This window comes from Annulohypoxylon maeteangense (assembly GCF_022496945.1).
Source record: "Annulohypoxylon maeteangense strain CBS 123835 unplaced genomic scaffold GGS22scaffold_9, whole genome shotgun sequence".
Classification (NCBI taxonomy): domain Eukaryota; kingdom Fungi; phylum Ascomycota; class Sordariomycetes; order Xylariales; family Hypoxylaceae; genus Annulohypoxylon; species Annulohypoxylon maeteangense.
Window position 1 is genome coordinate 294,576 of NW_025953256.1, and position 22,962 is coordinate 317,537.

General features: G+C 46.9%; 7 protein-coding genes and 1 non-coding gene across 8 annotated transcripts; 1 reads left to right on the forward strand and 7 right to left on the reverse strand.

Annotated features, from left to right (window-relative positions):
- Positions 1-946: 946 nt before the first annotated feature.
- On the reverse strand, positions 947-2,100 carry GGS22DRAFT_163871 (uncharacterized protein). Its single transcript, XM_047961443.1, has 3 exons — positions 2,011-2,100; positions 1,698-1,951; positions 947-1,645 (listed from the first exon to the last, which is right to left on the reverse strand). The coding sequence occupies exons 2-3, from the start codon at positions 1,810-1,812 to the stop codon at positions 1,194-1,196; spliced, it is 567 nt and encodes a 188-aa protein (XP_047818432.1). The 5' UTR covers positions 1,813-1,951; positions 2,011-2,100; the 3' UTR covers positions 947-1,193.
- Positions 2,101-3,424: 1,324 nt separating this feature from the next.
- Positions 3,425-5,267, reverse strand: GGS22DRAFT_188806 (putative maltose permease; the record flags this gene model as incomplete). Its single annotated transcript, XM_047964765.1, has 3 exons — positions 3,425-3,966; positions 4,048-4,816; positions 4,908-5,267. 3 exons carry the CDS (start codon positions 5,265-5,267, stop codon positions 3,425-3,427), a joined length of 1,671 nt encoding a protein of 556 aa, XP_047818433.1.
- Positions 5,268-5,733: 466 nt separating this feature from the next.
- Positions 5,734-7,042, reverse strand: GGS22DRAFT_144556 (uncharacterized protein). The gene has a single exon (XM_047958841.1). The coding sequence runs from the start codon at positions 6,753-6,755 to the stop codon at positions 5,823-5,825; it is 933 nt and encodes a 310-aa protein (XP_047818434.1). The 5' UTR covers positions 6,756-7,042; the 3' UTR covers positions 5,734-5,822.
- Positions 7,043-7,316: 274 nt separating this feature from the next.
- On the forward strand, positions 7,317-8,545 carry GGS22DRAFT_144563 (uncharacterized protein). Its single transcript, XM_047958842.1, has 2 exons — positions 7,317-7,863; positions 7,938-8,545. The coding sequence occupies exons 1-2, from the start codon at positions 7,576-7,578 to the stop codon at positions 8,520-8,522; spliced, it is 873 nt and encodes a 290-aa protein (XP_047818435.1). The 5' UTR covers positions 7,317-7,575; the 3' UTR covers positions 8,523-8,545.
- Positions 8,546-11,702: 3,157 nt separating this feature from the next.
- Positions 11,703-13,797, reverse strand: GGS22DRAFT_163883 (thiolase-like protein). Its single transcript, XM_047961444.1, has 3 exons — positions 13,027-13,797; positions 11,993-12,958; positions 11,703-11,899 (listed from the first exon to the last, which is right to left on the reverse strand). Exons 1-2 carry the CDS (start codon positions 13,518-13,520, stop codon positions 12,076-12,078), a joined length of 1,377 nt encoding a protein of 458 aa, XP_047818436.1. The 5' UTR covers positions 13,521-13,797; the 3' UTR covers positions 11,703-11,899; positions 11,993-12,075.
- A 492-nt stretch (positions 13,798-14,289) lies between these two features.
- Positions 14,290-18,010, reverse strand: GGS22DRAFT_163886 (fungal-specific transcription factor domain-containing protein). The gene is made up of 4 exons (XM_047961445.1): positions 16,964-18,010; positions 15,276-16,898; positions 15,114-15,218; positions 14,290-15,062 (listed from the first exon to the last, which is right to left on the reverse strand). The coding sequence occupies exons 1-4, from the start codon at positions 17,510-17,512 to the stop codon at positions 14,991-14,993; spliced, it is 2,349 nt and encodes a 782-aa protein (XP_047818437.1). The 5' UTR covers positions 17,513-18,010; the 3' UTR covers positions 14,290-14,990.
- A 3,597-nt stretch (positions 18,011-21,607) lies between these two features.
- On the reverse strand, positions 21,608-21,690 carry GGS22DRAFT_t76. The gene has a single exon. It is a non-coding gene; the product is annotated as a tRNA-Asp (tRNA).
- A 713-nt stretch (positions 21,691-22,403) lies between these two features.
- On the reverse strand, positions 22,404-22,942 carry GGS22DRAFT_144636 (uncharacterized protein). Its single transcript, XM_047958843.1, has 2 exons — positions 22,660-22,942; positions 22,404-22,577 (listed from the first exon to the last, which is right to left on the reverse strand). Exons 1-2 carry the CDS (start codon positions 22,751-22,753, stop codon positions 22,411-22,413), a joined length of 261 nt encoding a protein of 86 aa, XP_047818438.1. The 5' UTR covers positions 22,754-22,942; the 3' UTR covers positions 22,404-22,410.
- Between the last annotated feature and the right edge of the window lie 20 nt (positions 22,943-22,962).

Genomic DNA, 22,962 nt, shown 5'->3' on the forward strand with positions numbered 1-22,962 from the left:
TTGCCAATGTACGGGGAAGATTAGCGTACTCTTACCCCTGATTCCTTGGGCACGGGGTTCTCCAAAAGCCCCTTCAGATGATCACGGGCTAAATTACGGAACATCCTACGACCGCTAAGCCCCGCTAAAGACTTAAAGCCTATTGCAACGTAAACCCCAAGTCTAGGGCAATTCATGCAGGTGCAATCCACTACCAATAATATGGATATTGGAAGCGACAAATGACCTGGAAGCTACGTGCAGACACATATATGTAGGAAGGCACACACATATACGCATATACAAATATTTAAGTCGTTGATAGAAGACAGCACATGGCTTATTAGGCACCTAAACTTCTAGAACAACCACAATTCGGTCACTATGGGACGGCGTCGGGGATTTGTGCCTGGTACCCCACCACTGGAGAAACAGCAGAAGTTAATTGACATCTTCGACTACAAGTCATACCATTACATCGGGAAGCTTTGTAAATTGGCTGCAGCTATACAAATTGGGTAATCCGTATGGAATTTATTTGGTCCCATAAACCTCCAAGGAAAGGAAACAGCACAAGTGTCACTACCTAGGAATGAGCCGTGGAATGCACCCGGCAGTTGGTGTATCACAACATTCAGGGGATCTGGCCCTGACGAGTTAATTGTCAGCCCTAGGGGTCCCTATATTCATTTTTTTCAGCATTGCTTTAGTGCCTTGACAGCTCCTACAAGGCTTGTCTTATCCACATTGATTCACTCCATTTCAAAATTTGGTTCACGGATCGTACTACGTAGAAATAAATCTCGATCTTCCGCATAATTTATTTATAGCCACCGGTAATCCGCGGTGTGGAGAAGGGCTCGGGTTACTATTTCATATATTGTGGTCTCGCCAAAATTTGAAGAATCGGCTCGCTAAAAGGGTACTCTAGCCCTCTATTTCGTGCACAATTGAGGTACTTGGCTCTCTCTAATTCAACAACTAGGTATTAGTGATCGGCTACCTATGATATATATACTTAATTATATATAATAAGAACATAGGGTTTCATCTCATATTCTTCATAACTCATAATCACACCCAAACGCATACTCTCGTTATCTCGACACATATGCAATGAAATCCCGATCAATCCATTTCTTAAAGCCATGTACGGAAGCCGCCCTGAGTCCAGTAAGCGAAAGCCATCAGTTCCAGGTGGTGTCGTATACACTCTAGTCGCCTAGAGAAGCAAGATAAGCATTCATACCAGACATCAGGTCATTTTCAAAACCATCCTGCCCGCCAACACCCCAGACACCATATTCATCACCAAAGAGCCCCCCTGAAGTCGCGTTACCACCAAACTCGGTAGAATTACCGTCTTCTGTGTGAGACTGGGCTGTGTGGTTTGTACGAGAGCTTGACATTTCACCTCTTGTTTCGCTACTGCTGTTTGGTGAAGAGTCGTGGTCGTGGTTTGGGACGGTTGAGGGGCCAAGTGACTGTGAATGACTGTTGATCAATCCGATTATTTCATTCGTCATATCCCTAGAGAAATCTTCTTCCCAGTCTTGGGCAACGTTTCGTTCCCTTAACAATCTTCTTACAGTAGGGCCGATACGGTGTTCAAGGAAGTTTACCAGCGCTTGCGCTTGCGCTTGAGTATGCAGGTATTCGTCCGTATCTGACTCCTAATTAGATTTGGGGGTAAGCTGGAATGCTTAGGCACTACTTACATGGACTAGGCTGGAGCTCACGCGGAACACCAAACAGGATTTCATATATCGCGTGCCACTTGTCTTCTTCAGACCCTTCACGCGCAGTCGACTTAGAACGTAGTGCTTGCATCATGGAAGAATCGGCACCCTCTCTAGGTATAAATTCCTGTTTCTCACAAGAAATATGGTCGGAGTTGTTAGAATGGTCGATTACATCACCGCAACGCTGGCATTGGATCCCGGGCACTTCATGGTGTTTGTAGATATGGTCCCTAGAGGAATTAGAACCGTCTTTGATAGGCGCAGGGCTCTGGGTTAAGATGTTTCTTACGATTTGAGTCTTCTCGTTTCCGACCAGCACCCCTTGCACCTTTTTTTATGTGCATAATTTTGCGGATTATGCTTGAGGAATGGACATGCTAAAATCTTGGGTTTACTCGTTGGAGATGAGCCCGTGTTGACTTTTTTAGGTTGTTTATTGCTGCCATCCTCGTCATCGTCTCCCGGCTTCCTGTGGCGCTTACCCGCTGCATTGGATTTCTGTGGTTTCCCAGTCGGGACTCCTGCATCTGGCGCATTGGCTGACCCGGAAGTTCTGGCATCCCCTGAAGATCCGTCTACTAATGGCGCGGACGCCGCCCATCGCTTAAGCCAATCAATAGTCCATTTGCTAATACAACTGGCAAATTCGGCCTCTGTATATCGGACTCGAGTTGTACCCCTAGAATTAACTGCAGGGTCAACACCAATCTGGATTCTGTGTTGTTGGTCAGGCTTATCAGTAGTAGACGAGCTTTGTTCTTGGAGTTGGTTCCAATTTTGGTTCCATTCTTGAAGTTTCAACGCGACTTGTTCCCTATGGCCACTATGGGCACCATATAAACCTGTGGCTAACCGCTCTGAAACTGAGCTTTCACCGTATTCGAGGGATCTATCGAGATGATAGAGAGATGGATTTGATTCGGTAGAGTAATCGTGGTTCGAGCACTCTGGTCCAGACTCATACGCAGCGGCTTGATCTGAACTTGGGTCCATTGTAAGGGATTTTAGTGGCCAGTTGTCAGCTGTGGCAATGTGCTAGGGTAGTATGGAGGGATGGCGTCGATGAGGAATAACTATGTATTATATCAAGCAATCAATATTAAAAGAAGAAAGGATAAGTAGGACAAATCTAATTGCATTCTTGTCTTATATGTGAAAGTAAATATGAAAGATGAAAGATGGAAGCTGGAAGTGGAATCCCAGATATTTATTTGAAGAAGATGAGTTGGCTCAACCATAGCGTCGAGAATTGCGAGTTCTCGCAATTCTATTTAGGAAGCGGTCGGATTTCCTACGAAACTGGAAAACGCGAAGTCTCGCGATATGGATCTAAGAACACCACAAAATTACCAACTTCTCGGATAGAACCTTCCATTCGCCAGTCGAAAAAGTACTGTATTTTGATACTGTCAGATATGTCGCGTAATTAGTTCTTCGCATTTCCAATTTCAAAGGTACTGCTAGATTCTATGGAACTTGCCTTGAGCTTGTCTCCCACATAGGAGTCACGTCGCGCGGAAAATATACCTAAATACACTGCAGGTACCTACCTAGGAATACTGAGGCTTCCAGGTTGGCTTGCATTAGGTACCTGCAGAGTTGGTTTAGCACGTACAGCGTGGTGTAGTGGGCAGAAATATTACTCCAGTGAGACCCCTACATCACTAATTTTCCATGGCTAGCACCTCTACGTAGAAGTTAACTTAGGACTCAGCCGAAACAGCAGCAATGTCCACCTGGTACCCCTTAAACTGCCTCGCGGGGACCTTCCTATCGAACAGTAAATCCAGCTCTTCATACGTCCTACCCATGGTCTCCGGGATTCTAAAATACGCCCAAATAAGGCATATGACACCCAGCCCGCCATAGAAGTATCCCAACTTGCCCTGCATATTTGCCTCGGCCGGATTAATCATGTACGGAATGGCGACCGTCATTCCGATTCCAAAAACAGCTTGCACTGCTGTCGCTACGGCGATCGTTTTAGAACGGACGCGCGTCGCGGAGCATTCTCCTAGAATCACGAAAGTTATAGGGCCGACGGAAAGATCGTATGCGCCGTTCCATACCAGCATCAGCGAGCTCTCGGCCCAGGCGACACCTGAAGGCCGGCCGGGGATGCTGTCTAGAATGCCGATTATGAACATCATGAGGATAAGAACTGATAGGCCAACGTTGAATATGCGTCTGCGGCCAAAACGGGCAATTAGGAACCACGACAGAACAGTGCAGACCCAGCCCACAGCTAAGAATTACACAGGGTTAGTTGATCTGTATCACCAGATAATATCCCACTATTCGGGGCAACGCTGTAGTCACAACTCACCCAAAAATCCAATGCCCATGTTAAATGCGCTCTTCGTCGGCAATCCCGCCTGTTCGAAAAAGTAAGTTCCGTAGTTGATGAGATATATACCACTTAAAACCTGAGTGGTATACACGCCGGTCGAGATCTCAGTCCGTCGCAGATTGACGCCCCTAATTGTATCTAGATAAGTGCTCCCTGCCTCCATCTCCAACTCAAGCCTATCCGTCTCCGCTATAACAGCCAACATCGCATCAACATCAACATCGGAAGACGACAGTCGGCGCAAAGCGTCTTTCGCATCCTCCATTCTCCCTTTACGCACTAACCACCAAGGCGATTCCGGGATGAAGAATACACCTGGAATTATAATGACGACCCAGAACCACTGCAGCGCGAACGGGATACTGTACGCCCAATGATTCTCAAGCTGCGAGGTCCCGGCAGTAACACCATTGCCAAGAAGCTGCCCGGTGACGAAGCACAGGTTGGTGTAACTTGTCAAATACCCACGCAGCGCCATAGGGCACACCTCAGATGCATACGTAGGACCGATAACAACGAAACATCCAAGGACCAAACCCCCGATCAGCTCGCCCACAAGTAGAACCTGGAGCGAGCGCGCGAAGAATTGGATGAAGACGAGACACGCAGTCAACAAGATGCACCCGAAAAAAGTCCACTTGCGACCGAACAGCTCGAGCGGGTACGCAGAGAACAAAGCGCCGACGACCTGTCCGATTGGGTTCCCCAGCGATAAGCCGGTCTGCCACGCCGCCGTGATAACATACTGTAAAAAGATAAGATCGTGGCGTTAGTTTCCCCTCACCAATTTAATTTCCCCCAGGGCCGTGACCCAGGGGCCTAAAGATAAGACACACCTCGCCATCAAGTTCATACCCAAAATCCTTTTGAAACTGCGGCATCGCGAACATGTTCCCAATAATCTGTGGATCGAAAGCCAACATGATAACCCCAATCGAGACGTATGCTGACCATCCGACAGCCTTCGGGTACAATTGCGCGGCCTGCCAAAACGACAGCTCGTGCTCATGCTGAATGGCCGCCGCGAGCGCGACACTCTCATCGCCAGTTTTCGACGGCTCTTCGCTTTGCCTAGCCATTGCCGCGCTTCCAATTCCAGTTCCAATTCCGTCGTCGTCCGTTACACAGGTAGGGCTGGCGTCGTCCTCGGCGGTGGCATTAGCGAAAGTACCGTAGTGGTGGGATCGCGTGGCCATATTTATTTATTTAATCTGTCGCCCTCCCTCTTTCTTATCAATTCACCGCATACACACACACAATGCACCCCTGCCCGCACCACCCCCAGATTGCCGATTGCGATCGAGCTGCTCGAATTGAAATGGGGCGAGTCTTTGTTATCCGGGACGGGGGCCAAGAACCTGGAATTGCAGGCTGATCCGGGAGAATGCGTCGCCTCATAGGTCGGTAGCGTCTAAGTTAAAGGAGGGGAAATCAGGGGTCCGAGGGAGAAGATACGGAAGATAGCCACGAGTTATCTGCAGTGTGCGACAGGGTTGTAAGTCGTAACCTTGGAAGATGGCCAACCCTTACATCCTACGACGTATCACCATTCCATCTGACTTTGGGTAAGGTAAGCCGTAACGTTAACTGTCGTGGGGTTACAATAACCATACCTAACAAAGCCTATCCTAACGCTTTCCAACGCTTTTGAATCCCAAGCTAATCAGCGGCTCAATATTCGCTAGGTCCCCTCAAAAATATTCCTATTCGCAACCATGTCAACGCTATCATGAAATCAAATTATAACCATCTTAATCCATCTTAATCGGTAGGGGCTCGCTTCCAGTTTGCATCAACATCCCAAATGTGACCTCAAACGGATCTTTGATTACTACCATATCTTGTGATAGGACCGACGCTTGATCATTGCTGCCTGCGTAATCCAAGTACCAACCTCGAAGCAAGCATGCCATGATCTCCTTTCCGGTGGTAAACAATTTTCGGACTCGAAATACCGGTCTTAAAACCTCGTCGCCGAAGTCGAAACGATCCATATATATGATTGTGACCTTCGGGGTTTTGCATCGAGCGACGGAATGGTTCCAGCATGACAAAAAATAATAGAGCCAGGTCGAACGACTCGTTGGGGGTTCGATTCCGATATGTTTGATCTCTCTGCTCACGTCCCAGAAGAAGAAGACGCGAAAGGCCTCAAAAAAGTCATAAGTTACGAAAAAAATGTCCTTCTCCGGATCGTATATTCGAAATGCGCCGTAACATGCCCCGATATCGTCTTCATGATGATCAATGTTTCTGCGGGCGATATCTCGAGATTGTTTGCATACGTGGAAAATAGGAGGTAGCTTGCAGTTTACCACGAGAGGGCCTACTATATCGTTCAGCCACTCTTGGTGTTCAGAAGCTCTGCGTATGTCAAAACCCAACCCAAGCCATACGCCCAGAGAAAGGCCACGATACTCTGGATTGACTGTAGGAATGCATATTCCTGCTTCATGGAGTTCCGACGCAGCCTCCCAAATCATCAGTTGGAGTTCTACAGGTAATGCTGAGAAAAGAGGGAACAACGGAGGATCATCTATAAGTCGTGGTGAAGTCTCGGGTTCGAGATCCACCTCCGATTCTCGGGTTACCCCCGGCTCTGTCTCCTGTTTTGGTTCTGTGTAGAAATATCTCGATATCTTCTCCACAGCATACTTGATCCAAGAAAAGATCGGGATCGCCATGGTCGCCGTTGGGAAAGCTTGAAGTGTCTAACGAACTAACAAATAACATAAGTAATAAAGCACCTAGGTGGCGCGGACTTAAGGTCAACTTAATGAGCGCGAAGGTTGGCGTAACACACACAACCTATGATCGAAGCGGATGATAACAAAGGTAGGTTATAAGAATTGAGAGGGATTTTAATTTGTCCTTAGAGTTGGGATGTTAGATAAGAGTACCTATCGAGGAATAAACGGCAGGAACGTTCGTTATAATGGACCTTCACAGTCATTCGCACTTTCTTCTCACCCAAGCAGGTAAGTGCACTCTCATTTGATTGGCATCTGTTTCCTCTCCACCTAGTATCATATCGACTGAAGATTAAAGCTAAGCGATAAGAGGCTTTTGCGCTTAGTTCAATTAAAAATTGATGATCTTAGAATAGCATACAATTAATTACCCCTGAAACTAGATCTACACAAAGAATTGTCTCTTCCCCTTTCCACATCGAGCATCTACCTTTATTAATATTTCTTTACGATATCTCTAAAACTTACCAAATAGTCATATATTTCGATATATACGCCATAGATGGCGATATACACTCGCAATTGCACGACATCAAACGAAGCAATCCGGTTGGCTGCCGGGGTCAAAAACACGATGGAATAGGAAGGTTCCGCGAAGCCAATTCTTGGGAGCGGGGAAGCAATCGGATCTTTCTTTTACACCCGATTGTATAACGTTCAAGATAAACGAATATAAAACACCAGCTTTAACAACCAGTATCTCACATCCTAACCTAGGTACTTATCCACCCTCATCCCAAAATAGCTAGAAACAATGAAAAGCCTCCTCCAAACCAGCACCCTGGCCCTCCTCGCCCAAGCCTCCCTCGTCCTAGCGGCCCGCCCCACCCTCCCGCGCCAGGACTCGCCGTACGTGGGGCCGGAAAACGGAACGCTCGTGATAATCGGGGGCAATGCCCAGGACGACGCCATATACCAGCGGATCATCGACCTAGCGGGAGGTCCAGATGCGCCCATAATAACGATCCCGACCGCGGACGGGGCGCCGACCTACGACGACAACGCCGCGTCCGCGAGCACCTTCCGCCGGCTCGGCGCTACGGTATTTCAAACCACTTACCTGTCTATCTGTCTAGTGATAGAAGAAAAGGGGGAATGAGGCTAATCCAGTAATAGAACGTCACGGTACTGCACACATACGACCCGAAGGTCGCCGACACGGAGGAGTTCGCAGCGCCGCTGCGCACGGCGAAGGGTGTGTTTTTCGGGGGAGGGAGGCAGTGGCGTCTCGTTGACGCGTATGCGGGGACCCTTACCGAGCAGTTATTCCACGATGTGCTTAGTCGCGGGGGAGTTGTGAGCGGAAGTTCTGCCGGGGCTTCGATCCAGGGGAGTTTCTTGGCGCGAGGAGACACAGCTACGAATCAGATCTTAGTGGGGGATCATACGGTTGGGTTTGGGTTTCTGAAGAACGCGGCTATTGATCAGCATGTGCTTGTGCGTGGTCGCCAGTTCGATATGTTCGATATTCTTAAGGTACAGCCGGAGCTATTGGGTATTGCTATCGATGAGAACACTGCTCTCATTGTGTCGAAGAACGATGCGGAGGTGTACCGCGGCACGTATGTGATTATTTACGATGGCGGGTTTTGGTCGAGGGAGGGGAGTGAGCTGAAGCATCTTCCGGATAGCTCGTCTATTTTCTACTTCCTTAGAAATGGGGACAAGTACGATCTGGGAAAGCGGCAAGTGGTGTTCTAACTGTTAGGTGCGTACTAAGATATAAGTATATAATCCTGGCCCCAATTACTCGCCATCATCTTTGCAGCTACGATATCTCATGTTCTTAGGGATTCGTTTCATTCTGGCCATATCGACCAACGAGTCATTTAGCGCGGTACCAGCTTTGAACTTACAGAAAGTACAGAGAATTTTTTCACCAATTATCTTAATGTGTGTTCCCACGCCGATACAAGGGTCTCAGAATTTTCAAGTACTGCCTGGGCTTTAACCTAATTAAGAAGAACATGTGCAAGTGTCAGGACCCGATCGAATGAATACCTAGAAAGAAGACTCAGCTCTCAGCTTCTAATTGGTATCTAAAGCTAAGGAGTAAAAATAAAAGATTTAAGTATAAGACAGAAACCTGGGAAAGGAGATCAGGTCAGGATGACTACCTAGGTAAGCAATCAATACCTGATTGGTGCATCTCTTTCAGGCTTGATTACTAATCTTCTGATTCAACCTCGAATTGAACTGCTGTTTGAACTACTTTTGAACTGACTATTCAACTGACTGCCGAGCTAGCTGTTGAACTGATTTAGGGACTGACTGTTGAACCGATTATTCAATTGACTGTTAAACTGATCTTTCAACCGATCGTTGAATCGAACTGGTCCAGGGATTTCCCCTAAAAATGTTTAAGCAACCGTATTAACTGTTCGTAATCCATCGACTGATATATCAACAACAAAACGTCCTGAAACAATGCAACCTGATTTATTAAATTCGTCTTTTTCAGGGCTTTCGAATTACATTTTTCCTATTTTATAATCCTTTTTATGAGTGTTGTTCAATTGATTTAAGCTGAGAGATTGTCTTGCTTCGTCAGGTCAGGTTACCTGATCCTTACTGGGACATGATATGAATAGGTACTTATATTATTAAATAAATCAGTGGTCAGGTGACCCTGGCTTAGCTGGTCGGCGCTTGGACCACTTTTTCACAGTAACATACCGCCTTCTTTCGACAATTCGACCTCTCGGTAAGCCCACTTTAATGTGCGATTTACTAATTATATTAGCTTAAAAGTAAAGCTCTATTAGTTCTAATATTAAAAATAGTGCGATAGGAAATTTTAGAATAATAAAAAAAATTGCATTAAGCGGTTATCGGATAGAAAAAATTTCACGGTAAAAAAGTGGAAATTGAGCACTTGTGTTGTCAAATGAACCCTGGTTCCGCCGAGAGGTCGAATTGTCGAAAAAAAGCGGTATAATTTATAAGTTAACAGTGCCTTTCCAGGTTAGTGCGGACGCCCCACCTCTAAAATGTTAATATATATTAAGCTTAACACTTATTAACTAGCTGTAAAATTTAAATGCTCTTTATTTTAACTTAATTATTTCTTATCATTAACTGGTTTTTATTTTAAAAAATTTTCTTTATAAATTATACTAAAAAATTAATAATCTGAAAAAATTACATTAATTAAACGCATTTATATATTGCAAGATTTAATCTTTAGATTGTAGCTGCCAGAAAGGCTTGGCATGTTAAGAGTTCAAATATGTATGAAGCGTCTAAACAAACCTGGAAGGTCTTTATGGGTTAATAAGCTATCCCCCTCTCTGCCGGGAGTCTGGTTCAGATAGGCTAGGCAATCGTGCATAGACCAAGTCTGTCGTGCACAGCCTACATAGTAGGTGAGAAGTCTATCGTGCACAGCCCAAATCAAAACCCTGTCAAGGTTTAAATTGGGGCAGTCGAACTTCTCAGGGACTGTATGAGGGTATCATTGGTTTGTGCTAAATCCTTGGACTTCGGGGTCTGCTTTTCCTCCTATTTCAAACATTCACTCCTACCCATCTCATGACCTATGGTACCAGCTTTGGGCTCCCAAAGAGTACCTAGGAATTATTCCAACCGCATATTTAGCGGGTATTTGAGCATGCTGGTACAAGTGTTTCAGCTCTTGTAAGTACCGAAGCTTCAATACCTAGGTACATATAATTCGGAAAATGCATTCGAGTAGCCGCTGCTCTACGTCGACATCCGTTGTTCGTCGTACAAAAATTACATCAATACAGCTTCTTTTTTTCCCCGGAACGTTTATATAAAAGTACTTAAACACCTAGTATCCATAAATCTACTCTGTAAGTAACTGCCATCCTTAAAATTTCTCTATTCATTCTTAATATGATTAAAACCCACCGATCTTTCCAAAAATGTTTCAAGTAAATCTTTGTATTTACTTCTTAATGGTGCTTATAAGTATGATTTGCATCATCATAAGCTTAGCAGCGTTCGAAGGGAAAACACGGCAAGTTATGGAATTAGCATTGTGTGCTTCTCTTTTGATTTGGTTAAAGAGGAATTCAACTAATTTTAGTAGGCTCTCTATTTGGTCTATACTGCTTCTTGGTCTGGCTGCTCTGAACACATTCAAATCAAACGACCCAGTCAGCCGAGTGTAAGTTCAATATATCCATTTCTTATACATAATGCATTCCTATACGTTTTCATCAAAGATCCTGGTCGATCAGCGTTACTCATGATTAACAAATTAGTGGAATCGCTTCTTATGTTACCGGTGTCGTTGCATCAACACTATTTTCTCGATGGCTATTCTCAATCCCCAATACCGAAATACTCCTATGCATACCTATACTAGGGAATACCGGCATTTACTGCACTACATTAATAATTGCATTCAGTAAATATTCACCCCAAGACCAACGACAGTCTATCAAAACTATTCGAAGCAGCTTGAACTTTTGTAGGACTATCGTATACGAAATATTACATTTCATAAGCGACACTCTCCGTGCAACAATTCCCGAACGCCAACTCCAGATTGTGGCTGATGTCGAACGTGACGGAGTCGAGGGTTGAGAGGTAGTTCGGATTCCAAGGAGATGATGTCAAAGGTCTGGTCCATTGGAGGCCTCGTCGTTGTAAAGACCGTCGGATCGGAGCTTGGAGAAGATATGGTTCAAGGACAGTTCAGATAAGGAGTTTAGCTCGTATGGATTCCACGATACCGAGGCAAAGATATTTAGAAAAATACTAGGTATCAAGACAATGAAATTTAGAAACTTCGAGAACAGCTTGTCCAATGTAGTATGACATATAGTGACTTGTATTATTGTGGCGTTGCGGGGCTTACACGAGTCTTCCTTCGAAATTTACCCCCAACCTTACCAATTCGTCTTTCTTGATATTACCCACACCCAACTTAATCCTCCTTCATTTTAGAGATTTGAACTTGATATCGCTTCAAGAAATCCAGCTCATTCCATAATCTTCAGCTACAACTTTAAATTGGGAAATGTACGCTTAGATCGTTTGACCGAAAAAATTCCCGGGCTAGGGTTAGGTACTAGGTACCTACCTAAGTACCTATAGTAGGCAGGTAGGTAGGTAGTCAATCAACGTATATAAATCCCCAATATCGATATTACATACCTACATACCTACCTAAAGATCCCAACCCGCTAACTGAAATCCAGATACCTATCCAAAGCATACCTACCTACCAAATTACCTACTCAAAACAAGTCATTATTTTCCTCCTCCCCTAATCCACCACTCCTCAAAACCTCGCCAAAACCTTCCTCCCCGTATCCTGCAGCGCCCACTCACTCGACCTCTCACGACTACAAACCCTCCTCGCCTGCTCAACCGTAAACCCCTTCGCCTCAACCGCCGGATTATACCCGAGCCCATTCCTCGCCCCCACATCCTTCGACTCCACAACCTTCACCTCCCCCTTATCCGGGCGCGCGTACACCGTCACAACCGCGGCCCCGCCTAGACCCAGGTTATGCTGCAGCGCGAAGCGGGTATGCGGGACCGCGCGATTATTCGCCCAGCCGCGGAGATGCCAGACGAGTTCTGCGCACTGGGCGATTCCGGTGGCGCCCAGGGGGTGGCCCTTCGATATCAGGCCGCCGGACGGGTTGACGACGTATTTCCCGCCGTACGTGATATCGCGGTTTCTGACCATTTCGTGGGCTTTTCCCGGGGGACACAGGCCCATGGCGTCGAGGGTCACGAGCTCGTTTGCTGAGAAGCAGTCGTGTAATTCCACGACTTGGACGTCGGCGGGGGTGATGCCCGCTTCGGCGAGCGCGGTTTCCGCGGCGCGTTTGCTCATGTCGTACCCGATGAGGTCGATTGCGCCGCGGGAGAAGAGCGTGGGGGAGTCGGTTGCCATGCATTGGCCTGCGATTAGGATGGCTTGGTCTTTGAGGTGCGGGCGCGCGTCTAGGAAGTCTTGCGAGACTAAGACGGCTGCGGCACCGCCGTCGGAGGTGGGGCAGCATTGCAGTTTGGTGAGCGGCTCGTGGATCATGGGCGCTTGCATGACTTGGTCCAGGGTGTAGACGTCCTGGAATTGGGAGTACGGGTTGTTGACGGAGTGCTCGTGGTTGACCCTGGCGATCTCCGCAAAGTCCTCTAGCTTGGCTCCGTATCTGTGGTAGGTTAGCTTATCTATTCAACGTACAGGCTTTTTCTTTAAGAACGGAATAGGTATGCCCACTTCTCCATATACTCCCTCCCAGCGTTGCCAAACATCTGAGCAGCGCCGGGGGCCTTTGTGTAACCCCGGGTCTCCCCCATAATCTTCCCGGAGAGGCCGATAGGGTTCTCCCTGTCGTTGAAGAACGCCTGTAAACTGCCGCGCATCATCTTCTCGAAGCCGACGACGAGTATGCAGTCAGCGCCGCCGTAGGAGATTGTGTTCCGGGCCATAGACAAGCCGGTTGATCCCGTAGAGCAGTTATTGTTGACGTTGATGATGGGAATCTGGGTCATGCCGAATTGGTAGAAGACCCGCTGGCCGCAAGTAGAGTCGCCGTAGCAATAACAGGCGATGCCTTGCTCGACATCATCGTAATTGATTTGCGCATCAAGCATAGCCTTCACGCCGGCTTCGAAACCGAGTTCTGTGTAGTCGACCTTGCCTCGGGGCTTGATGAACTTAGTCATGCCCACGCCGAGGACGTACACCGGTTGCTTCTGTTTGGCCGGCATTTTGATATCAGGCTCCACCTTTGAAGCTCAAAATATTTGATTCTGCCTATAACTCGAATTGTTGAAATTCTAATCTCAACAACTAAAACTTGTCCTAGAAGACAATTGATCAATGAGACAGAGTTATGTTAGAATCGTATCCGACCGCACGTTAGATGTGTCAAATGCAGATTGAAAGTTTGTAAATACGGCAAATCGACAATTTAAATAAAGATTCGAGAGGTTGTACTACGCTATACCGTATGATCCGAACTCCTGAAGGATCAGTCCTGGCCGATGCAAGGTCTCGGAGAGATGTGGAGAATAAGGAGCTTTTCTCCATGCGGGGCCAACACAATAGACTTGCCGAGGCAATACCCGAATAGGTAATGATCTCTGTGATCTAATTGGTTGTACCATATGCCAAGTCTGTTTATGTAAGTCAGTGTAGCTTATATAACATTATTCCAGAGAGTTATGCATTGTATAAATCATTGTGAATAACTTCATGTCAACCATGGCTACACATATCGAATGCTGCGAAGACGTTGATTTTCATTAGTTTAAGTTTACCAACATATAAACATGTGAGACGCAAGGTAGTGAAACGGCCATGTAATGGAAACATGACATACAACAGAACACACAACATATAATATCGGTGTCCAATCATTCGTTATTACCTAGACACATACTCGTACAACTAATCGAACATGCATATTAATATCACCAATAGGAGATACGTGCCGAGTAAATCAGTTAGAGTTCAAAGCCAACAGGTGATGAATTCGGTTCATATTCACTCCCTTTCCCCTCTTAGGTAAGCCGTAGCTTAACGCCGTACACTCGGAGGGTACGCCATTGTGCTACCTCAGTTATATATATGCCAAGCCAACCGAAATATTTTATTTCCAACTGCCTTAGTGTTAAAAACTTAGATCGTACACACTATAAGTTTGGTTGACTCCTCGCCATTGAAACTCTCATTTTCAAAACTCTTCTCTAAATGGTGGTGGTATATAGCGATATTGCCTCAGTCATTATCGTCGTAATCTTTTGAAGGGTATAAATATACGAGATTGAGGTTACGAGGATAATCGGAATGGGAAATAATTTTGAAGCAGGTAAAGTTCAGGTTCTGTGGCATTCGATATTGAGGAGTTATATCGATTGACTTCCTCTGTCAGTACATTTCTTGTTAACGACACGGTTGATTGTTTAGATATATTCGGATAGTGAGGTCGGATTTAGTGTTGAACTTAATTCTACCGGGAAGATGTGTTTTGCGCAACATGTGGGTGGTAGCCTGGTGACAGGGACTTCCAGATGATACTAAAAATGTATCGGTGAGCACCTAAGAATAGTATAGGTGTTTACTAGTATACAACTCTGGTAAACCTCGACACACACTCACTCTTGGTGCCAGATGAGTCTCTCGGCTTCCAGAGGACCAACCGTACAGAAGGGTGAGAGGAGGTAAGGCTTTGGGCGTCAAGACGGTCCAGACTGGAGGAGCGGATTCCAGAATTCCATATCCCAAAGGGCAGCCAAGTCGTCCGGTACCTGGCTAATTAGACTGGCTTCCTCGGCAACGGTTTGCGGGTAGAAACATACAGAATTAGGGGTCTCCGGCGTCGTCAGGAAGGGTTGTACATGCGTCACGAAACCGGAGGTCGGCTGGAGTGGATTCATCTGGACCGACACAGGCGATGGCATAATCTGTTCATCAGAAGTTAACGACCCGTCTTGAAACATATGTATAGGAGGCATTCTCACCGGCATCGAAGCGATATTCTCTTGGTTCGCGTGTATCGCTTGCATGCCCGCGTCCAAAATCGCCTGCAGCCCTAACTTAATAGATTCCCGTTTCTGCTCGGGCGTCCCGCCTAGGGAGGTGTTGAATACGACCGTAAGTGAGACCACATCTCTCAAATCTGTCCCTATTTCCCGTATTCTTTTGTTCATTGTATCTAACACCTTTTGCACGATATTCTTCAGTCGTGGCAGAGACAACAATATTGAACTCTCAGATGCGATAGTGCATGATTCTTCGGCAGACTCTGATTTCACGACTGAATCTAAAGTCGACGATGCCGGTGACGCGGAACCGTGGATAGACTGCTTCATATAATAGCAGATACTAAAGGCGGCTTGGAGGATTTCTTGTTTGAGGACTAACTGGTGCATGTGCCAGATATGATGATAGTCGGGAGACGAAGGATCTAATTCGTCTAAATAGGATAGTAGGACCATCGATGACCTTAGATACCCAGTCATGATTTGTTGGGGAACATCTGAATCGCTCAAGGCGAAAGGTCGATACAAAGCTAATAAAGGTCGACGACAATGCATGTCTAATACGACCCTCGTCATCCACCGCCGGCGAACTTCTTGCATATCATTTGAGTGTGTTGGCGGGACGATGTACCTTACATCTTCGAATACTCGTTCCAGTTCATTGCCAAGCTCTAGGACTTGCTGATAGTCTTGAAGGCTGTCCGTTCTGTTGATTACATCGACGACCCTAAATCGCATGGATAAGGTGCTAGCGGCGAACACCTGCACGCGGGAATCGGTATCTTGGTCGATAGGTTTTGCAGGAGGTAGTTGATCTATATTAGGATGGATATCGGCATCGTCAAGGTTCCTGGGCGGTTGACACGTAAAATCGCCCTCTCGGATGCAGCAAGGGAGGTTACACTGCATGGACATATGAACGTCAAGTTCGAGTATCGTGTACCACAACTTCCTCCTCTGTTCAGCCCAGAACGGTGGTATCTTCTGTCCGAACTCGGACGGGTCTCGATGAAATCCCATGGTCATCGCCATCCGTACGATGAGGCCGAGATGCGTCCAAGACTCCTGGTTTTGTGGGTTGATCATCCTCTGAGCCATGAGCTGGAGGATCTCGGTTTGAAGAGTGCTAAATTCGACTAATTGTTTTCCCCGGAGACTGTCGAGCCAAGTTCTGACAAGAGAGCTGGCTGTTGGGATGTGAATTCCTTCGCGGTCGGGATACTGGCCTTTGCCAGCTCCTAGATATCGATATCCAACACATAATATGGAGAGGAGTTGAGGCAGAAATGTGTCGGGTTGAGGTTTACCCTCCCAATACTGATTATACTGTCTCATGAATGAGGTTACATGCAGAACACGATATATGGTCTCTGATCCACTCAGATAAATGTTAAGTAATGTATCACAAACAGCCCTACTTGGTAAGACATCGGCCATGCGTTTCTGAATCGGCGTCATCGAGTCCACAAATACCGTAATCGGGGCGATAGATTTGCGATGCTCATCCTGGAGAGCCTTGTGGATCTTCTGGATATTCAAGAACATCTCCCTGATATCGGCGGACTTATTTCTACTAAACATAAAGTCCTTTGCCTCATCAAACTACGACCGAATTAGCAAGGACATTTTGACGGGGATCATCAGGTAAAACGAAGCACACAACTCACGAGGTTGACTAGAACACGTGTACTCATCTGACCAAAGAACCTCGACCGCAACCCTCCCTTCACCGTTAACCCACGGATAGTAAGCGACGCCGCAGCAGGTCTCTGCGCCGGTGCACTGCTCGACTCCGCAACCGACGACGTCCTCGACAACATCTGATGTTCGAGACGTTCGAGCCTAACAGCGTGCTCCTCGAGCACGGCAGCGTATCCGAGCTCGCCACTCTTCTGACCGGGCACCAGCTCCTGACTATTCGGCAGGACAGTGACAGCACTACGGTTGCGCTTGACAGTCCTCTCGGGGGTCTCGACGTCAGACCCGTCGTCGCTAAGGCTGACGACTTCCCCCTCAGCGGCGTAGCGACATGCGCGCTGGGCTTTCTGGCATTGCGAGCACGGAGACCCGCGGTCGCACCGTAGCTTTCGCTTCCGGCACTCCAAGCAGCTCTTCACGGGTCGCGGGCGCTTAACGCTACGCGACGGCGCCACGAAGCTATACACGGGGCTCTTGGTCGTGGTCGTGCTAGACGCCGGCGACTTCCCGTTATCCATTGGCTTAGGTAAACACTGTACGCTATAATGGGAATGATGGGGACAGCCTATGAATGTATGGGAAGGGGGAATTTCGTACGGGAAATCCGTATATCGAAAAATAAGCCCCAAAGCGGCGTCTCGGCCGAAGTTTCAGAAGATGGAAATGGGAGGCGCGGGCTCTGAGCGGTGAGCTAAGCAATCAAGCAAAGGACCCGATTCCGATTTTAGACTTAATTAACGGGATTAACGGGTTTCATGGAGGTGAGTGAGTAGGCCGGACCAGACAACCAGACCGCATGACGGTAAAGGTCAGCGTGTCCGTGTCTGGATGCTGCTGCTATAGAGCGGAACCATCTGATGACTAAAAAAACGGAAGAAGGCTCCTCTCGGACGAGACAAACAACACGCTACTAGTAACCACTATGCAAATCGCGGATTAAGAGCGGAGATATCTGTTACGAATTATGTGAGGGAAATAAAAAATAATAATAATAATAATAATAATAATAATAATAAAGCGAAAAAAGCCCGTTCAAAGGTCTTAGAAGGATCCAAGCTAGCCAAGCCAAGTCTCATCAATCATCAGACTAAAAAATGTACTTAATTCCCAAGCCATTCAAGTGTCGGTGTTGGGGGTAAATAGAACTTGGGAACTTGGAAATAGGTACGAAGTAAGTAGTAAAATAAAATAAAAATAAAAACTAATAGTTACTAGGCACCAAAAAATGAGACGGCGGCCGCCTATGGAGTCATACTTACATACACCTAGATCGAATTCGTCAGGGCTGTCAGGGCTGTCAGGGATTCTTCTCTCTCCCTCTCTCTTTTTTTCTTCAACAAAATTGCCCACTCGCTGTCAAAACACACCCAGAAATAATAGTACATAATTTCTACATGCCTACCTAGGACAAGTCTAGAACTTCGACCGAGCATATCAGCGTGCCACGTGATCTCATCCTAGTCCTTCTTCCCAATCCTTGAACGGGTTTGGAGGCGCCAAGAATTCTTCACGAGCAGGAAAGAAGAAGAGGTGAGGGGCCAAAGAGTTGCTACCCCTGGTCCGCCTCTGGCCGGCAGAGCGTCGCTAGTCTCGGCCGGTTCGGGCGTAGCTCGAACGGGCAACGCAATGGATAAGTCTGGAGGCGCCAAGGCTCATCATCATTTCCGGGAGGATGGGTCATCTGGTTGTGTTTTGATCGCCCATGACGACCCCGAACTCGTTCTCGTTTCATCATTCTTTGGCACAAACAAATAAGTAGTAGAAATTTAACGACGTTGCAGCGATGCAGTATTATGTACGAGTAGTACGCATAGTACGCATAGTATCCTCTTTCGTCCGTGGTGCACAGATGGTTGCGTAACCGCAACGAGTATATTGCCCGATTCTAAACGTCCGGTTGACCCAGTCGATCACACGTGTATTGCCAGGATGAAGAAGAAGAGAAGACGCAGGAATAAACAGAACGAAGCGATGATAGTCCTACGATAGGCAAAAGGATCGTATCGGTGGTAGTATGGAGTAACACTAGCCTGACATCGAAACTGGATACCCACGAACCTGCGTTCATACAGACGAAGCGGAATACCAGATTGGGGTACTTGAAACGAAACAGGCGCGAATTGCGACGGAGAGACGAGTTCCACGAGTGAATTCATCACGAAAGAGAAAAGGAAAAAAAAAAGAGAAGAAGAAAAAGCTTGGTTGATGCGCGCCTTCGCAAGCTCAATCTTGAATCCTAGCTTTCAATAATTCCCATCCTGTTTACGAATCCGGCAATTAAGCCACCTAATGTCCCTAAGGCCATCACCTCATCGAATTTAGGTAGTATAAATTCGTACTTGGAAACATTAGGACCACGAATAGTCTAGTGTCGACCCAAACAAGGAGAATTAGACATCTTCACCATTCCCCATCCGTAATATCCGACCGCTATCAACCGACATTTCTAACTAATAACTACCACTTCCCTAGCCGCCTAGTTCCATGGCGGGAATGTATGAGAAAAAAGATTACGTCCATCGAACAGAAAACTCATTCGTCCGTTAATACAGACTCTAGTTATGTAGGGCGAATGATTATCAACTTTAGCTTCCGCCCTACTTTGATTCGTCGAGACATATCCTTTTTCAGAAACTACATTTCCCTACCTACATAGTACCTACCTATCTAGCCCCCTACGGCCTAGCTTAGCCGACACCACCACCACGCCGCCGGGGCAGACTAGAGGCGCTGAAGAGTGCAGTAGGCGACGCCCTCGGGCTGCAGGCCAGGGTAGCCGGCGCAGGCGTATTATGGCGTAGCGCGTAGTACAAAGAAGCAGCATTTTGGCGTCGCAAGTGCATTCATTAGCCCTCGCATAAGCAACAGCTTCAATCGCGCCGGTGGCTATGGCTAATATGGCTATGACAGGTCTCGGCAGGTCCCTAGTGCAAGAAGCTCCGCGGAAACAAGTATGTAGGTATGTAGGGCTGTATGACAGATGATGTCAGCCTCACTATCAAAAAGCAAAACGGCACTATTAGTCAGGTCTTTTTGCTTATGTCAGGGGGGCGCGGATATGTCGATCAGGACGCCTAGGTCGTCGAATTCGATGGTTAGCCGGACTGCCGGCAGGATTGGCGGTGTCTTCTTTTCCATCTATCAACGGCGAGGTTGTGACTGAACAGATGATAATTAGCCTTATGTTCTGTTGGCATCAGCTGTATAGTGGAGCGCGATCAGCTTGTGCTTAAGCATGTAGATAGCTGCCTGCTGCGATGTCTTCGGGATTATGGATTAGCTAATTATTCTTGTTATTAGTAAGCGCGATATTCGCCCGTGGTTGCTGACCTGATCAGCCCAACAAGCCTCGCCGGTCTTGAGGAACTTCTTGTCATCAGCTTTATGAAGAGCAGTTGGTTTTTTATCAGGAAACTTGCAAAAATGCAACGCGCTTTGTGCAAGGTGATCCGGAAGGTCTCTCTTGTACAAGAGAGACCTTGGCATCCGTTACGCTTTAATTATGTCGCCTCTCTTCATGGGAGCGACTGCATTCACTGGCCAGCTGGCGTGGTGCCGATGGTATGCGGTAAGAATCTTACTAATCAGGAGCGATGAGCTCGTTTCTACGTGATTCAAGGATCGGTTTGACATATGTCTCATGGCCACGACGGCGCAAAGACAATGGCATACTCTTCGGTCGTTCTAGTTGCTCAAATGCCAGTCGTGAGAAGTGAGAACCGACTAAGAATGCGAAGACCCTCTATCTTACAACGTCATATCTACCACGCAATGTCATGATCGTCATTATCGCAAAGGATCGTCGTCGTATGCAGAGAGATCTTCACTCTATCGTTTCAAGATGATCGGACATAACCCAGCATCCAGGTTTTGAAATCCGAACTTAAAGAGCCGCTCGGCACCACGGCATTGCTTGGTGAAGTTCTTTGAGAATTCGTTTGATGAAGCAATGTTCGCAATAGGAACCCATTGCCGGCTCTGAGATCAGCATCATGACCCAATATCAAATCCCACGAGCCAATTATAGTCTCAAATCCACTGTCGGCATAGCGTCTTCACGCAAGAGACGCTTTCATCCTACAACGCTCCAACGGGAGTAGTAATCAGCCTTAACTCCGTTCACAGTCCGAGCAGTCTTCGGACTGACTCGGTGTAGATTAGGCCTTCCGTCAAGCCGGCGGCTATATTCGACTGACACGGAGGTTGTCCACTCTCGGATTTTGGAACCATATGATATAATTCTTTCATTCCTGCTTCTGCTGATGCTCGTGGGGTAATGGGCAGGATAAGCTTACTAGCTTCCTCTTAGGAAGTTAATATTCATGATGTAGGATCACTCCAAATTATTCGTGTTACACACTCTCGTAGGTAATTTCATGAACAGGTTAATGATAATGTAGAAATCGAGCGGGATATTTGATCAATAAAGACTAGCAGATGATCTCACTGCAGATATCTAATTTCATGAGTGAAATATGACAAGAGAATAATAACGCAAACCTTCCACCAAGCCAACAAAAAGAGGAAGAAAACAACAACGTTGTTTGCTTCTTAATCATGATGTGATTTTAAAAGGTAAATCCAGCATAACACCAAAAAGTAGACTCTTTGAGCTCTCGATCGGGGAATCGAACCCCGGCCACCTGCGTACTTGTTCAATGACAAGCAGGTATCCTGACCACTAGACCAATCGAGATAGAAGCGCCCTTAGAACGCTGATGTCGCTAGTTGGTGACTTGTGAAAGTTTGCTAGGAAAACTAGTACATATAGCAAAGGGCCGATGTGTGACGAAACGGGAAAGCGCTGGTTACCTCTACCGACACTAAGCCGTAGGATGCATATAGCTGGCCTCCCACTGACAATTAGCGCTAGTTCAGGGCGTACAGGCGCTATAACTTTCGGGAAGCGTGGCCAAGAAGTGCTAAGTTTGCGTTTTGCCCGGTCCGGTGAACGGAGGCTCATCATCCATACAGCGGAAGTCGGTATTGCGCAAGCATCCAGATGGGGAAGTTTACGTAGGTAGGGAAAACTAACCCAAAGACAACACCTATGAGTGAAACTATCGCACAATACGTAGCTCTTATGGTTTAGGTGTAAAGCTCGTAGAAGCCGAACATGGAAGAAAACGTATAAAATAATGCATCAAAGCCGTTCTCATTATCGGCGCAAGCAGATATGTAAAATCATTCCATGCAAGGCTACATATCAGTCCCAAGACCAGACATCGTATCCACAAAGTCCGGGCGATTTACGATCGCTCACTCATCATAAACCGGGACGCAAAAGAGAAAAAAAAAAGGCGTTACACGTAGACGGAAGGAAACCAGCGCACAAGCCAGAAACTCTTCCATCGATATCCTCAGCCCTTATGTCAAAAACGGCCCAACTCCCAACTACTTAGTAACGTAATCCCATCTATTCGGCAGCGATCTCGATGCTTCGGTCCTCGCCGTCGACGGAGCCCGAGTTGACCTTCTTGCCGGTCTTCTTGATCGTCTTCAGGACCGTCTCGTAGTCGAGGCCCGGCTTAGCGACGATAACAGCCTCCTGCTTCTCGAGGGAGACTTCGTAGTTCTGGATACCTATTGTTCGCGACATAAAAATTAGTACAAACACGCACGCACGCTAAACTACTGCAAGGAAAAGAGAAGAGAAAAATCTAACCCTCGAGCTTGCCGAGCACACGGTTGACGGCGCCGGAGCAGCCGCTGCAGCTCATGCTGACGTTGAACTTGTAAGTGTGCTCCTGGTCGGCCATCGCGAAAGAAGAGAGAGGATTTCGGTGTGAATTTGGTTTTAGTTTGCGGAAGGGGGGTTAAGGTAAAGTGAGGGGTGCTAGCGATTTATAAGGTACGAATCGCGGATCGCGGATTTGGAATTTGGCGGGGTAACAGCAGAAGTTTAGATAGGTATGGATGCACTGTATGCGGAACGTTCAAACGTGGTTTAATGTTGGTTTAAGAAGTT